Below are 18,161 nucleotides of genomic sequence, written 5' to 3' on the forward strand. Positions count from 1 at the left end.
GGATTCTAGTATGTCTCTTCAACAATATCTGAATGGAACAATTGTGAATTTACAAGGACAAGAAAGATTTTCTGAGAATTACCTCTATATTGGGAAATGTCTGATAGACCTTATGCTGCAATGCTCTTCTGACTTGGAGCTATCTTTGCACAGCTAAGTCTATATAATCTCGTGTATTGGGAAAGGGATTAGAGTAGTATCTTAAAGATCCTTTCTTCTCTGCCTTTAATTATGTTTGTCTATCAAGAACAGTATATTTCTTTCAATTGGAGAGATTGTCTTAAATAGTAAGCAACAGTGTATAGATAATTAACACACAGATTTCACTACACTGAGTGCTATATATGACTTTGATCCTTCCTGAGTGGAGAGCATTACAAAGCCCAACAAAACAAAACAAAATACTTTATGGAATAGAGCCTTGTTTTATTTCACATTACATGTCTTGTTTTAATAAGAAAATTGATTACTTCCTCGTATCAGGACTGTCTAATTGTGATTTGGGCGGACCTTTTTGAAAGCCTACAAATTCTTGATTACTGTTAGAAGAAGAGATTATTTCTGCAGTTGTGACTCTGGGCAACGTATCTCTGTTTCCCCTAATAGTCAGTTGTTAACGGAACTAAACGGACAAATACATTGTGACTGTTGCAAGGAGGTTAGACACTTCTATGAGAGATCAATCTCTCATGAAATTTCTGCTGAGTGGTGTTCATAATTATATTCTGAAAAAGCTGATCATTAGCAGGAAGATGAAAAAAATCCTAAAATAAACTCAAATTCATTAGAGGAGGCTCTAGGTTAGGAGTGTGGACTCTGGAGCAAGAATCCTGGGCTCAAATCTGGGCTCACTTACTGTTTAATCTTGAGCAACTAACCATACTTCTCTGGGTCTCAGTGTTGTCACTGCAAAATGAGGCTAATAATAGAAACTATCTCATTGGGTTGTTGTGAGGATACAAAGAACTGATACATGCATTTAGAATAAGTGCCTGGCACACAACTGGTACTCAGTAAGTAGTAGCCATTATAACTGAGCACCAAACACTCTTCTTTAGCCACTGTGTCTTCATCTAGCAAAACTGACTGACAGAGGACAGGTCTCAAGTCTTTTGGGGATGGGAGTGGGGAGTCTGTGACACCATCAGTGTTATTGAAGTATTTGCTGCTTCTCAGTGCCAAGGCTGGCTGCTGTGAGTCAGCTCTGAAGTGTTTTCTGCTAATCTCTGTTCTTCTCACTTTCTCCATGCTTCTCACAAATGTATGGGCAAAAATTACCATTTTATTGCCTGCTAACCAAAACTCATTTTTTTTTTTTATCATGAAGTGAACTGCCCACAAAGCATACATCTTTTGGTCTTCAGTTCCTGACAGCTCTGTTTATTTGTTTCAATGTTTCTCTGGTCCTGAGCCATTTCAGACTATGGAGGGTTCTAGAAAGCTGATTTCCATTCCTTTAACAGATCTATATTAGAATCTCCCATATATGAATATATTTGTAACCGATTTGAAAAATTAAATGAAAACCTTGTCTCAAATCTGTTTCCATGTTATGTGACAAATCAGCACAATATATGAACACAAAATGTTTACCAGCAACACAGTTTCATCACTAAACATTTGATGTAGGTAATTTGTGGATTTTAAAATACACTTTTAGAAAGCAGTCACAAAGCGTAGCATTAGGGTGACTCAAAATGAAAAATTACTATTAGAATTGGAAATGACAGTACAAATTTGATCTAAAACAAAAATGAAAGCTTGTTTTATCAACAGTTGGAAAGTTGCTTAAAGAAATAAATCACTGCCCTATATAATTCTTCAAAATAACAAATTATGCCTTGACAGTTTTGTCATTTCAATTAAAGCAAGTAAGGGATAGGACTTTATGCTCTTTTTTGGGAATGGGTAGTTGTTTTAGCTAGATGGTAGTAGACAACAATCTGATTGAGAGAATTAGAGAGTTATGTATACTTATTGATAGACTCAAATTAAAATTTAACCAGTGTTTAATCAACTTTCATAAACTGAGTTGTGAAATGGCAGAAGGTAACAAAGACAAAGCATCCTTCACAGAAAGATAGGATCCCTCTTTGCGTTAACTAGTAACAGCAATCATTAGTGAGCGTATAAACCTGACGCATGCTGCAACCTGTGCTGGTTTATTGCCAATTGCAGAGTTAGGCGGGTTAAATTATTATGAACAAAGACTCATTTCCTTGAAATGCTTTCAATTTGTACCATCTACTAGGTCATCTAAGATGGAATTTAAATAAGTACCCTCTACAAAATAGCTAGAAACAAGAAGAATGGACATAGAAAGTCACTCGCTGGCTTATAAAACACTTCCAGGAAGACACGTGACCAGAAGTGAGATGTGTGTGATTTGAAAATTATGGTTTCTGAGGTAATTATTTAAGATATTCAATAGGAAAAATTAACATACACATTAAAAAATCCAAATCAAGTAATAGTTAAAATGTTAAATTTCATTAGACTAGAATATGTATTAAATCCTAATAATATATAATACATAAATGCTAATGTTATGTATTATAATATATACTAATATAAATACTTATGTATATATTATATTTTTATCATATTAGCCACTTATATTTTTAAGAAAGTTGCAGCAGTTGCCAATTCTTTAAGCGTTATGGAGAAAAAGTGTATAAAATATAGTTTGTACTAACCTATTCCAAATAATGGAACAGAATTTGTGGAAAACAAAAAGTCACAAACTAGAAGATAAAACATGATAGCTAATAAAGTATAAACCAAGGAAATAATTGCAACAATTAACATTTCAGTGCTATAGTTCATCTCTCAAAGATAAGAAAATATTTAATAGTCTTCAAATTCTGTTTTTATACAGGTATCATTTTAATTCTTCTTGACAATAAAGAGCTGTTCTGTGTTCCTTTTCTGTGCTGATGGGAAGAAAGAGAGAGGCAGGAAGTGCTCCTCTCAGGTGCAGGTAAGGGAAAGACAGACTTCCTGGGCCAAATCCCTGAAGCTCAGAGGTATCACCATGTCAGTAAAGAATAAGGTCACACTGTCTTTCTTCAAATCAACCCGAATACATTTCCTTTATGCTTTCAAACTAGCTTCTCCCTTACTGCTTCTTTCCTGGGACACAAGAGGAAAACTGAAGAAATTGAGCAGTATGGTTTTTTCCGACTGTGGGTATTTTCATATACTGTGACTAACAGCACAATTACTTTCTTTTTTATCTTGGCATTTTTTGTTTCTTTCTGACAATTAACCTTTAGGATTTTTAGCCCCAGTTTAAACAAAGAGTGAGAAAGCTAGTCAGTGACAATATTAATGGGAGCCTGGATATCCAAAACGGTACTTTCCCCCCAGCAATTTCTTGGGTAGGAAAAAAAAAAACCTCTCGAAATAGAAACAGTAAGGCTACATGCATATATAGGAAAGAAAGTTGGCAGAGGACAATGATTCTGAGGTGATTTTATATATTGATAGTTCCGTTGCTTTTAACCTAGAGGCTTCAGCCCCTCTGAAACTTTAGGAAGGATCACGTAGCTGCTATTTCCCTAGGTGAAGCCTCTTCATGGAGTGTTAAGTGCATTGGGGGACTCAAGAACTGTGTAGCTCAAACCCAAGGATGACAAAAAAGGAGAAAGGATCAAAAAGCAGTTTGGTGGTTAAATGAAAGAAGTCAGAGAAAGAGAAATACTGTATGATTTCACTTATATGTGAAATCTAAAGAATAAAACAAACAAACAGAAAACAGAAACAGACTCATAGATTCAGAGAAGAAACTGGTGGTTGCCAGAGGGGAGTAGGGTAAGGGGTGGGCAAAATAGGTGAAGGGGATCAAGAGGTAAAAACTTCTAGTTATAAGATAAATGAGTTATGGGATGTAAGGTACAGCATATGGAATATAGTCAATTATATTGTAATAACATGGTATGGTGACAGATGGTAACTAGACAATGTGACGATCATTTCGTAATGTGTAAAAATATCGAATCACTATGTTGGACACCTAAAACTAATATAATATTGTATATCAATTATACTTCAATCTAACAAAAAGCAAACTGGTGGAAGTAATGTTTACTTTCACCTATAAATCTTCTATTCTAATTAGAATAAAGTAGAAAGAGATTTCAAATAAATCAATGGATTGAAAGGTCAGGTCAAAAATAATACAGTAGAATCATGTAAGGATAAACCAGACATTAAAGAGAAAGAACTATCCATTGATATCTTTGCTCCATCAACTCCTTCCAAGGTAAGCTACTGCCTAACAGCAACCCTTCACTGTCCTGACAAGTCAAAATATATCTCACTCAGAAGCTCTGGCTGATATTTATGTACCAAAAAAATGCAAAAATCATGTTAAATAGGGAGAAATAGGAAATTGCATTTTCTTTCAAAACTTAAGTGGAAAATTGATGCCTATGCATGCTGGATTCCTCATGAGTGGAATTAAGGATGACTTTCATCATCATCATGATTTTTATTTATTTTTATTATTATTATCTGGTTAAAGAAGTTAATAGAAGTTTAAAATAGCTGTTCCTCTCCTTAGGTAGCTTATTATTGCTTTAATGTTTACTTCCACCTATGAATCTTCTATCCTAATTAGAACAAAGTAGAAAGGGATTTCAAATAAATCAGTGGACTGAAAGGTCAGGTCGAAAATAATATAGTGGAATCACTTTAGGATAAACCAGACATTAACTCAAATCAGAATATTAACTTTGTGCAATAGCCTGCAAGTTATGGGAGTGGGACCACATCTGTTCCATTTCTTATTGTATGCCTAGCCTCTATCACAAGGCCTGGCATACAATCTGTACTCAAATATTAACCAACAATAATATAATAAATAATATAATAAAACAAAACATTAATGTAATAGGACACAATAAGACAAAAAGAAATCTGTTTGACATCTACATGTAAGGCAATGGGAATAAAAGACTTGAAAGGGCAATGGATACAGATATCTGAAGGTTCCGTAAGAAGACAGTTGGGAATGAGACTTTAAATCAAAAGCTTAAAAAGAACCACTTGTTCTCTTCTGGAATATCTACAAAGTAACAAATTGCGAAAACATAACTTGGCTTTCTGGGAACATCAGGGCTGTCTACAGCTGAGTTTCAGAAAGATATTATTCAATCAAGGAGAGTCTGAGGGGTGAGACTGTAACAAATAAGAAAAAAAGAAATGTCTAAAGATGAGTGTTCAAAGGAACAAGGATGACTTGAATGCTATTGGATCGTTTATAGGAAATTATCAAAAGATCATTCACAGGGAAAGAAAATTACAGTCATTTTTTAAAATTAAACATTTAGGGTTGGTAGTGATCTTCCCAGACATTTTATAGAATAAATTTTTTTGAAAGATAGTTTGCTGTCACATAAATAGGAGATGGGAAATTAATTTTGCACAGCTAAAAAACAAATAAGCACTAACTAGACCAAATTTACTTTCCCTGAAAGAACAAAAATAAATAAATCTAAATTAGATTGTTTACATGAAATACTGCTTATAAGTAGACTCATTTTTCTCCTAAGACCAGCTAAGGGCTGAAAGGCTGGAAACTTTCGTTAATTTTGAAACCAAACAGCAATGTAAAGGTAGAGAAAAAAGTTACTTTGGAAAAATTCTCAGTGTTAGGAAAGGCAGACTGGCCAAATGGAGAATGAACGGAGCAATTAAACTGATAGTTAATCCAGAATTCAACTATCAAATAACTATAATTCTCTTCATCTTACAGCAATGAATTTAATTCTAGGTACATAGCTGTCTGATTCTGACATTCAAGTTAAACTAAGGCCTGTAGATATACCTTGCTCGGTACTGTTTTCATGGTAGACTAAACCTATATCATTACTTACAAATCTGCAACAGAGTGAGTTTCATGTTTACAGTAAATCATATGTGTCTACTCGTGGGTTATGCCCCATATTTATGCTACATTTTGAAATATAAGCATAAGTAAAATCTTTAAGTATGATTTTTAGACTTAATCGACGCTTCTAATAGATCATCATAGTCAATTATATTTTTAAAGACATGATAGAAATTTCTTTAAACTCCTACCTATCCCTGAGAATGGTCCAGAGCTCTCCACCCAGGCAAACTTCCATCAACATATACAAATATTTGCTGTCCTTAAACGTTCTGTATAGTCTGTGAATTGCAAACAAGAAAACAAAGGCTTAAATATCATTGTCTTTTAAAGCCATGTAAATGTTTTGAGTGCCCAGATTACAGTCATATTCTTGATTTGCCAAGATTGAAACTTTATTAAAAGAATGAGAGAAATCTAAGTTTGCAAATAGGGAAAAGGAAGCAATGGATCGTGACTAAGACTTGCACATCGTAGGGGGCTAGTCTTTCCTCTGGAATGGATTAATGCGATGATTATAGACCAACAGGGCTTTGGGGAATTCCTCAATTCCAATGTGGCTGATGTTTCAAGCGTGGATGCTTGAGCAATATTTAGTGGTCATGAACATGCAGTGAGTGTGGATATGCCTGAGAGGTAGGTAGGTTACACTTTACAAATATAGACATGTATGACATTCACGCATTGCTCACTTAAGTTCATGTTACACCCTGTTTTCAGCAAGTGCCACTGGAAAATTAGCTAGAAAAGCTTCTTCTGCATATTAAAACTTTCCATTATCCTCTTATTAGTGCTCTCAAAATACTGAGATGGAATAGTCATTTCATTTTTTTAAATCTTCAAAAAGTCTTCAAATAATTAAAGGTAAAATAGTATGACTTTTGATATTTTGTCTTTCAAGCATCAGAGGTCTATGTACAGTTTTGGAGTGACAGAGAGGATAAAAATGGAATGTTAGAAACTCTGACATTGCCTTTGGGAAAAACCAGTTCTTTTCACAGAATCTGATTCTTTAAAAAAAGGATAGAATCAAAACTTCATTTAAAAAAATTTTTTTTCAGTCAAACAGAACTTTAAAAAATCAGATTAAAAAAATGCATTTTTTTGTGTGAATGAAATGTGTAATGGTGAGTGCAAGTGGCAGAGGGTTTTGTGGTTGATATTCTGCTTGGAGCTGGAGCCTTCTGCCCCGGGGCAGGGTCCTTACCTCACTATGAAGTCGGAATGGGCCCCCTGCATGATCTGCTTCTCCGAGCGGATGTGCTCCTGCTGTCTTGTATTCACAATGTGGTATTTCTTGAGAATCTTCATGGCAAAGGTTTTGGATTCTTCACTTTTCAACTGGACCTTACGAAAGACAGAAGGAATTAAGTGAAACAAAACCCACACAGAGCATTCTTATCCCCCAATTAACAGGCACATGGAGCACTTAAATGATACCCCAAACACCACCTTCGTCCCACAGTAAATCCTTGTTGGAGCTGGGTTTAAAATCCAGGACTCACAACTACTGTCCAGTCTCATTCTGCTGGTCAGATGAATGTTAACTAACTAGATTCCTAATTAGTTTTGTGCCCACTGGGATTATATTTGATGTTCACTGTATCATTTCATTTCACATAGTGTGTTTAAGTATACTTTATAGTTTTTCTCCTTCAATCAAAAAAGTAGACATAAAAACTGATTTCTTCTCTAATTTTACTTCAAGTCAGTGTGGCAAAGATAAGATCATCTGGGCCTTGATGCGCTTCCTGCTTAGTCCTAGTCAACAAACATTTCTGAAGTCATAAAATTTAGTAGCGCATCCTTGTCTCTGCTGAGAGTGCAGACGTCTGTACTGTGACTTCTCTTTTTACATCCCAGTCTTTCCCTTCCCTCTAGTTAAAAAAAAAGAAGAAAATTGTAACAAGATTCTTTTAATGAGATTTTGAAAACTATTTTTTTCTTCTCAAACATTGGTGATGACTTTAATCTTGTCTGACCTCAAACGTTACTCTTTAGTCCTACTAAACTGGGGAGACTTAAGCTGAGTCTTGATGTCCCCAATGCTCCCATGCCTCTGTCACAGCCCCATATAGCTCCCAGTGGCTCTGAAGGGGACTGAGTCCTCCAAATGCCATTCCTCAGACAGACTGCTGCTCTGTGTTCACTGTTTTGCCAGAAATTTCAACAAGGTGACTTGTAAGGAAAACAAAGAGAAATCATAGAGCTAATCACTTAATAGCACTATAAAAGAGTTATCATCTAGTGCTCTTGAGCAACAGAAATTCTCAAGATAATACCAAACAGCCCACATCATTTGGAACTAATGAAAACCTTGGGGAAATAACACAATAAGCTGTTTCTGTTTTTCAGCTGGAGTATCCCCATCCTCTTTAGTTGTGAATTGTTTACGGATTCATTTGTAGGGATAGCAAAGTTCCTCGGTGTCTTGTTCATGCACACATGTACAGACTGAATTCAATCTGAGAGGACATTAATGCGGCTAGTTCCTTAGATGAGAACACAAGGACACTACAAATAAATGGGCCTCGGCTTGCTGTTAGCATCTATGAATCTGTATGACAGGTTAGAGGGAAAAATGGAGATTTGAAAATGCCTTAAACAGCCAAAGGCACTCTACTCCATCTGTGAAACTCTTTAAGATGATAGATTAGTGTGATCCAAATGAATTTAGTTGTAGTTCATAATAAAACACAAAATGTGAAAACCCACTTCTAAAAGAAATCTGGACAGATAGGAAAAATGGCATGACAAATAAGCTGTGTCAGAGCACTCAAATTCAGCGAGAAATAAAATCATACTCCCTCTTTAGAGTCTTACTTAGTTAAATGACTCAAGACTCTTGTGTCGTTCACACTCCTAACGTAAAAATGATTCTCTTTAGTGATGATGACACACATTTCTATTTGTGCATAGGGTAGAAGGAAAGAACTCTGCCTTTATGGTCACAGGTCTGAACTTGAATCCTGACTTCATTTTTCTCTCTCAGTTTCTTGGGCCAGTGGTTCAACTTCTCTGAGCCCCTGTTCTTGCTGAGGATCACACCAGCTACTGTACAGAGTCGTTGTCACCTTAAATGAGAAAGTGCCACCAAATGGGCATTCATTGATGTCTCTCTGCTTGTACCTTGCCTACCCAGCAGTCTCTACCACACAGGGTAGAGTAAATGCTGTCTTTAAAACAAAGCCAGGTCATGTCACTCCTCTACTCAGTACACTCCAGTGGCTTCCCTTCTCACTCATGGTAAAGACAAAGCTCTCACAAAAGCCTACAGGATCTTATACCATCTGGACCCCTGCTACCTGTAAGCCTTACTCCCCCCTTACTCACTCTGCTCTGGTCACACTGACCATCTTCTGTTCCTTGAGCATGCCAAGCAAGCTCTTGCCTCAGGCCATTTGCACATGCTATTCTCCTGCCTGAATATTCTCCCACAGATAACCTCAAGACTCATCCTCTCAGTTCCCTAAGTTCTCTGCTCAAATGTTTCCTAATCAGAGTCTCTCCTCACACCAGTCTACATAAAAGAGTAACCGCCCACTTCTCCTTGCCCTTTTTTAGTGTTTTCTATAGCTCTGATCACAAGCTAATACAGTAAATATTTTCTTGATTACTTGTTTAGTATTTGTCTCCTCTCACTAGTCTGTATGCAACCCGAGATTCGGGATGTTTTGTTCACTGTGCCTGACATAGAGTAAATGCTCATTAAGTATTTGTTGACTGAATCAAAGAAAGAATGAAACAAACCAAAGCAATTTGTCACTGGCAAAGCCACAATAGAGCTGGCATCTCAGCTCCACACTGTGTATCTCTGAGCTTAACAGGAGAAAAACAAGGGAAACTACAATGACAAGCATGTAGTACTTGGTCTTTTTCTTTTTTTCAAAAGTGCCCTTAATTTTGCATGAAAAAGAAGAAAAGATTTCAGCGTGCTAAGGCTGCACAGGAAATATATATGGCCCAATATCTATGTGATTCAGCCCGAATTTTTAGTTTTTATTTTTACAAAAATTTTTTTTAACCTTGCTTTCCCCTTGAATGACTAAGAGGAGCTATTCCCAATCATAGAGCCTACTAGATTAATAAAATCATCTCTAGGAAAATGTCTACCTGGCTGCCAACTAGGTCTTGGGGTCAATTAGCTCTTGAGACTATGCCCATCTCTTTAGACCCCATTTTCCTAGACTACACAACTCTTTAGTTCCCTTCCAATTAATAAATTCTATGACTCCAAGTGGATTTTCCATTTTTGTTATAAGCAGCTCACCAGTGTTATACCTACACTTTGATGTTTTATGTAATTTAATGTAGCCAGGATATTAGGTAAAAAAAAGAAAAAATTACCTACTTTTCTATTTCTTTAATAGTTTTGAACTTTATATTAGGGAGACTCTATGCAGGGAAATAACTGAAGCCATCAGGGGGATGTCAGAGCGAAACAGAAAGTGACTTTTATTAAACACCTGAGTGCTGGGCACATCCAGAGATATTATTTCATTGAGTCCCAACACCAACTCTTAATAGCAGAAGGAAGGTTTTGTTTGCTTTGGGTTTTATAAAGACTTCATCATCAATAACAACAAGAGTTAATGTTAATAAAGCTCTTATGAGGCATTAGGAGAGGTATGGAGTAAACGAGTTTTCTTATTTAATCTTCTGAGCAACACTTTGAGATAATACTATCATCCCATTTTTCAGATTAGCAAACTGAGGATTACCAGAAAGGTTCATATCTTGCCCTAGGCCACAGAGGTATCAAGTGGCAGAACTGGGTTCACGCTCAGTTCTTTTCGGCCCAAGGTATTTCCAGTAAGTGTGACTTCCCTTCAGCTGAATATGAAACAAATTAACAGCACAGTGATCGATGCTTTATAAATGAGAGTTTAAGAGAATTGGGTAACTCATAGACTCTGTGAGAAAAGCTGAACGATGTATTATTGCACCTAAGCTTCACTCAGGCTAGACGTGGTTTGGGAGACCGGCCAAAACCTCACTGTCATTTTCGGAGGCATTTATGGGGACTTGCATTTGTTATCAGGGATCTGGGGCACCTTAGTGCTTGAATCCTGTAAGGAGAGGCCAAGAGTAGGAGTGGGGGTGAGGAGAGGGGATAACAACTGGTGGGTGGCAGATGGCTGCTGCCAATGAGAGGTAAGTAAAAGCTACAGAGATTACTGGGAGTCAGCCTTATTAGCTGCCAATTTAGTACTTGAGTGGAGGCAGTCCTATTGTCTGGGACCACCTTCCTTCTTTGCACTCTTAGAGCATAGCCTTTAGTCAGAATCTCCATTTCCATTTTAAACTAGAATGCCACAAGGCTTACACGACCCCGGCTCCTGATAGGGAAGTCGGAGCACTGAATACTACTGGTGTGAGCGAACTCAACACAGGGAGTCTGGGATGCTGAAGTTAGTAAAGTTGAATAAAGCCCAACTAACACGTTCATCAGAAATCTCCTGATAAACCAACAACTGACTAAAGATCCTTCAAGGATGTTCAACTCAACATTGTTTCTAATGGCCAAATTTGGAAACAATCTAAATGTCCATGAATAGGAGCTTGGAAAAATGAATTATTGTACATCCATGCAATGCAACTGTAAAAATGACGACTTGAAAAGGATGAATTAACATTATGGAAAAATAACCAAAATGTATATATAAATAAAAAGATACGGGTTATAAGGCAGCATACATTTTATGATCCTATAAATAGTGTGTTTGTTTGTGAGTATATATCTATCTATATCTATATCTAACATAAATTTATGAAGAGACCATCAGGAATGTGTTCACTTATATGTTAACAATGGTTTTCCCTTAGGGAGATTTTTAGATGTTTATTATTGCTTTTTAGTTTTTTGAATTGCTTTATTTTTATACAGTGAGCATATCTCACTTTTATGCTGCATAAAAATAATGACTCTGGTCATGAAAAAAAAGTTGTGTCTTTTAAATTTTAATAGCTATTTACTATTGTCTGACTTTCTCAAAGGATTCCAGTTCAGTGGAAACCACTCTACTAGAATTCCATGAACGCAAAGACCTTGAGAAGTTGTATATAGCATAACAATCTATCAAGTTTGAGCTGAGCCACCCTATTCATCTCCTTAAAGGACATGCCATAATTTTTTTTCAATATAAACTCTTAGTGTAAGTTATAGCAGTGTATATTTGGTGAGTCTAAGCTATAATGTTTTACTAGAAAAGTGTTGTAACAAAACTAATGCATGAACAATTTTAAGATGAAATTTAGTTTGCTTTTTATTTTTCCTGGTTGCCAAATTAATTATACCAGGTAAACTTGTGCTGATTTTTGAGATAATGATGATCTTTATTGTTACCTTGTAGCAGGTCAGCTAGAGATACAAAATGTGTTGAGTGTGGATGGAGGTAGGCAAAAGAAGAGGAAGGAATGTATATTTTTCTTCCTCTTCTTGCCCAGGAATCCTTCCCAGCCTAGGTGGTTAGGCACGCTCCCTCGGCGGATTTCTCTTCCTGTGCAGATTATCCTAATGCCCCTCGGTGTAGAGGCTAATGCACTGGTTGAGAGTGTGAGCTCGGAAATTCGACTACCTTTGTTTAAATCTCAACCATTTTTTTGGCTTGCCATCTTGGACACGTTTCCGAAACTCCCTCTGTCCCTGTTTCCTCATCTGTAATATGAGGATAATCCTCACAGGTTACCTGTGAAGATGAAATAAAAGGACCTATATATCAAGAACCATGTCTGGAACAGAATGCACATTCAGCAAATATTAGCTGCTTTCATTCTTCTGTGCTTCTTAGTTTAGTGGTCTCTTTAGGCCAAAGCAACTTCCTCAAAATATGATCCCCCACAGGCTGAATGCCTCTTTGTACCCACGCCTGTCCCTAACCCGATCCACCTCAGTTCTACCAAGGGAATAAGTAACGGTTTGAGAAGCTACTTCTAAAAGTTGCCGATAATTGTACCACACTGGTTTTACTCTCAAATTTCCTAGAAAGGGAAAATGAACAAGCAAATGCAAATACTCAGTATCTTCCTTTTATTTTTTACAAGCAATGTTATGTGCTCTGTCAGAAATTAGAATTGGTTCTAAAAACAGAAATGAATTAGAATTTCATTTACAGTAAAACAGTACTCAGTGTGAAGTGTCATATGCCATTTGAATGAATGTACGCTTGGGCAAAGTGGATCTTCATGTGGGAATTTCTGACAAAGATTCTGACAAGTTCTTAACTGTTGTGCTCCAGCTGGTGCCCAAATAATACTGACCTGAAGATGAGAGGCAATGCCACCAGCATTTTAAAGAGCTTTGAAGACATACTTGCTGGCTGTATTTAAATATAAGCTTCCTTTCTATCTGGGATAGGTACTTGCCTTAGAAAGGCTCTTCTCCTGCTGGACTTCATTCTCTGCTCTTCCTGGGAGGGAGGGTTATGATCACAGCAAGGTTAAGACTGGCTCGGTACCCCTGGCTGTGAGTTGGTCCTTAGAATCTGTTTATCTCTTCATCTAGTTAACATTTTCATTCACAGTTCATAGTTTATTTTGCACTGTAGGTATCTTTTCTTTTCTTTCTTTTTTTTTTTTTTGGAAGAAAATGACTTTCTGAACTCTCCTGTAATTAAAATGATTTCTTAAATTCAAGGCTTAAACTGTCCATTCACATGGCTCATTATTATGCAAAATTCCTCAATAATGTGGTTCAAATTACATTTCCATGCACAACAGGAAAAGGGCATCTCCCTTCATGCCCTCATTTAAATAAGATAATGTTAAAGAACAAAGGTGATGAAGTGGGCTTAGAAAAGCTTATATAGGAAACCTGGGTTCTGGTCCTGGGTCTTTCACTAATAAGCTTATGATTATTCATACAACCTCCCTGGGCCTCAGGCCACCTCTCAGAAAATGATCGGCCAAACTATATTATCTCTAAGGGCTCCTTCCAGCTGGAAAATTCCATGCATCTGCAATTTGTCATGATAAATATGCATTTTTACACAACGTTAGTTATAGTTAACCTTATGAAAACAGCCCAACAAACATGTGTCAATAGCTTGGGACAAAGGAAAAGGGGGAATTGCCTAAGTAACACAAAGGTAGTTTAAGGAAACAGGATGGTCCACGGTGGAAGTAGGACCTTGAGTTTATAGTACATGCACGTTCTGTTGGGAGGTGGAGGTTTTATTTTCTCTGTTCTCTCAACCTCAACACCAGAAGGTGATTGATTTCTTATCTGTTGTATTCTGTGTGTTACTAATTTTCAAAGAATATGTATTGGATAAAAACAGCAGTAGCTTTCCCGAGAAGAAGAGCATTAAAACAGGCTCCAAGGCATAAGGTAATCCAGCCAGTCATGGTCATTGTAATAGTTGGACAACAGCAAGATGGGAACAGCAAAGATTTTCTCTAAACAAAACAGCATGCAACTTCAATCAGGCATCCATGTTACGTAGTACAGCATAAAATCATTTCTCTTTAAACTGGGAGGAAATAGCTTTGAATGTAATCCAGAAATAATTTTGCAATGGGTCTGTATTTTAAGATTTAAGTAGCCCACTTTTAATGCAAATTGAGGTAACTGTAGGAATTCGTGAAGTTCCACAGTGAAAAGGAAAGTTCTCTAAGAGAAAAAGGAAAAGAAGGAAGGAGAGAAGGAAGGAGGGAAGAATGGAAGAAAGGAAGGAAAGGAAAAGGAAGAAAAAAAAGAGGAAGAAAGTCCTAGACTGAGAGAGGGTGAGGAGTCTATCAGAAAGAGAGAAAGAAGAGAAAGATAGACAGGAAGAGGGGAGGGAGGGACAGAGAATGGAAGCCCTAGACCCACTGAGCGCCAGGGTCCCAGCCTGTTAGATTAACTGTGTCTAACTGCTGGAGTGGGCTTCTCTCTGCGCCACTTACAGTTCTTAACCAGATTCACCAAGGTAAGCAGAAGGCCCATAATAAAACTTTAACAACCAAGTAAACCAGGAAGCCAACGATGAGACTTTCTCTTCATGCATTAGCACCAGGTTGTTCTGTCTCCATCATTCTCCAATAATCCCCTCTGGCCAGACAACTCTTCAGGATCCTATCAGATACTAGCCTCACACCACGTTCAGGAAACAACATAAACAGTGCTGTTCTGCAGCAGCTGAGCACAGTAACAAAGCTGAAGCAGGTGTAAAGCAGCCAAGAAAGGACGGCAAAATTCAAGAAGAAAAAAAGACATGAAGTTGCTGTTCAATAAACACCTGGGTATGAAGATGCATATTGAACTAGCTGTACAATTATACATGTAGAAAATAAGGCCAGTTAGTGTAAAACAAAGTTTTAGTTAAAAAAATTATGCACTAGAAAAGGCTAATCTTTAGAGATAGAAAGTAAATTAGTAGTTGCCTAGAGCTGGGGGTGGGATTGAGAGTATTTGCAAATGGCAGAAGGGTTCTTGTTAGAGGGATAGAAATGTTCTAAAACTGGATTGTGGTGATGGTTGCGCAATTTTATGGTATGTAAATTATACCTCAACCAAGCTTTTAAAGAATTTTAAAAAGAAGAAAAGGCCAGAAAATGCGTGCTCTTCTCTTTGATTGTGAGATAGTTATATTTTTTAATTTACATTTTAATGAACTAAATGTCAGAAATGTGTTTCTCTCTTTCTTTCTCTCTTCAGTAAAAGTTCCCCAATTAACCAAAACTATATTTCATTTTTACTCTAGTTTCTGTGAACTATTAACATTTTTTAAAAATTATCTTTTTTAATGACTTCTGTACTTACTATTTAAAGTCCTAAATTCAAAAAAGTCCTAATTTCAAAAAAAAGATAGGATCATGGGTCAATTTAAGCAAAATGTAAATGATTATCAAAAAATTCTTTAAAATTTATGTATTCAAATAATAGGTATTTGTTAGACAATGCCTTTTAATATTTTAATAATGTACAAACTGCAGTCATATGCAAGTTCATGTCATCTCCTAGAGCCTCGTTTTCCTCACTTATAAAATGGGAATAAAAATGATCTTATCTTACAGACACTGATATTGAAAGATCAAATCAGATAGCATATGTGAAAATACTTTGAAAATTTAAAACTGCTACGTAAGAATGATTATCATTTCTACCATGACTTCCAAGATATGAGGGAATGCTAATTAAATTGGATAGTCGTAAAAAGTATTTTACTATTACAATTCATGATTAAATCTATTTTTAAATTAGTTATTCCAACCAAGTGAATGAAAGAGAAAGGACAGAAAAAATTTATCTGTCAGAATTTAAGAAAGTTTTACTTTAGCAGAGAAAGAAAAAAACAATATCATTGCTCTGACTCAAATAATGTTTTTGGACCTGACATACTAACGTGCCCACATATTCAGAAAGAACCGACTGCCCACATTCATCAAAGAAAGGAAAATTTTTTAAGAGCACAGAAAGCTTCTATTTCTACAAATTAGTAATGGATTGTATTCCCCAACATTTCCTAACCAAAAATGCTAATTGTTATATGAGATTTACTTTTCTCTGTGTAATAGTGTTACAAATTTCCGGCAAACATTAACTAAAATCGTAACAGAAAAGCTCCTGTTTGTTTTCAACCTGTTGTTAAAATCTCTTTTCTCAGTTTTATTCCTCACCCTTTCCCTCTGCACTACACAATAACATGATATGTCTTCGTTTTTAGTCAACGTCTAAAACTTAAGAGTGAACCACGGCATCCAGGTGGATACATGAGGGAGGACAGCATAAGGAACTTGTCACAGCCTGCATGACACTTGCCCAAATGACACAGAGAGCACAAAGGATGAACCATGAGTTTAACAGAAATGTCAGAGCTGGAAAGCTTTCCGAGATGAGGAATAGAGGCATGGCACTGTCATGTGGTAAAGATTTTATGTGTAAAACTTCTTATTTCAGAGATAGCCATTAAGTTATATATATACGGCCAGGTATAGCTATACCATTTTCAAAACAAAGGCGTCGAGAAAAGCAGCTTAGTTTAATTTATTTTATCTATGCTTTTTCATTTGACTCCATCTGCCATTTGCACAAGTGATAATCAAGAGAGAGACTCTCTGCTTTCCACCCTTGTTTTCTTTCCCACGTTCACCTCAACCCCCCCATCAAAAATGCCAATGACCCCATTTGCTCCGTTAACTTGTATTTAGACTTAAAATTCACTTCTACAACTAGTGACAAGAAATATCAGCAAGTGTCTACATTATTAAATTCAAATTGATCAAAAGACAAGTAAAGTTATTTTCATAGAGGAGATAGTTTCCATTTTAATTTTTAAAAAGACATTTAACTTTCAATTTGGAGGATGATCAGAAAACAGATGTCACACTTCCTATTTTTAATTACGGCCTGAACAAAGATTTGGACTATTTTACAGAAATCACTGACAAATCAAAGAACACTTGAGATTTCCCTCAAGGAATTACCACTGATTCGTTTTGACTCAAAAAATTACTTACTTTGATTCAAGATTGTTTACTGAAATGTGCAATTTAAATAGACCATTTCACTTCCCTACAGTACCTGTGTTAAATAAACCTTATTTCATTTTGTAGTGATTATTACAATTAATATTTGTGATTTTATTACTTATGACACTTTTTAAATTGTTTTCCTTCAGCAAATAATCAAAATTTTCTTTCCCCTGCACAAGATCTGATTTCTATGCAGAATCTCACTCACATAAAAAAGATACTACCTGTGACAGTTTTAAAACTTGTTTACACACTTCTAAATTGATCACTTGTACATTTCACATACTTTAACTTATTCTAACACTCAAAGCACACTTGTGACCTGAAACTTCACATAGATGGAGTTGAGGATCACAAGTCGACACTTCAATTTCTTTCATTTATTGACTGTGAAGGTTTAAAATGAGTTGAAATAGAATCATATTGCAAAATTCAACTCTTTGAGATGTGATCAGATTAACTCATGAAAGGTTTTGCATTCTAGTCATGCTTTTGAGATGTAAGGCATAAATAACTTTGTAATTTTTAACTGTTATGTACTGGAGTAATTTTAAACAAACGGCTTATAATCAGGTCTCAGTGTCTTAATATATGCTGCATTCAAACTTCAGCCTTTCTGATATTAAAAAAATAGAATAACTTCTTCCTATCTGTTGTTTTTATCCTTCAAATTTTTCACAGGATTTTGTACAAATATAAATTACTTCAAATGTAGTTAAGCTAGTTCAACACGTATTTACTGTTTTTTGCTTATGCTAACTTGTTCTATGAAACATAGTCACATTAAACATTTAAACTGCTTTGTTCATGTGGA

The 18,161-nt window shown here is 36.0% G+C and overlaps 1 protein-coding gene across 2 annotated transcripts in view; it reads right to left on the bottom strand.

Annotated features, from left to right (window-relative positions):
* PRKG1 (protein kinase cGMP-dependent 1) overlaps nt 1–18,161 on the bottom strand; it is a 1,186,718-nt gene that overhangs the window by 21,099 nt on the left and 1,147,458 nt on the right. For both annotated transcript variants that reach the window (XM_046653608.1, XM_046653607.1), the window contains exons 11-12: nt 7,101–7,240; nt 6,085–6,174 (exon numbers count right to left, since the gene is read on the bottom strand). In XM_046653608.1, coding sequence (XP_046509564.1) covers nt 6,085–6,174; nt 7,101–7,240 — 230 coding nt within the window. The remainder of the gene's footprint in view (nt 1–6,084; nt 6,175–7,100; nt 7,241–18,161) is intronic.

The sequence above is a fragment of the Equus quagga genome, chromosome 2 (genome assembly GCF_021613505.1).
Source record: "Equus quagga isolate Etosha38 chromosome 2, UCLA_HA_Equagga_1.0, whole genome shotgun sequence".
NCBI classification, from domain to species: Eukaryota; Metazoa; Chordata; class Mammalia; order Perissodactyla; family Equidae; genus Equus; species Equus quagga.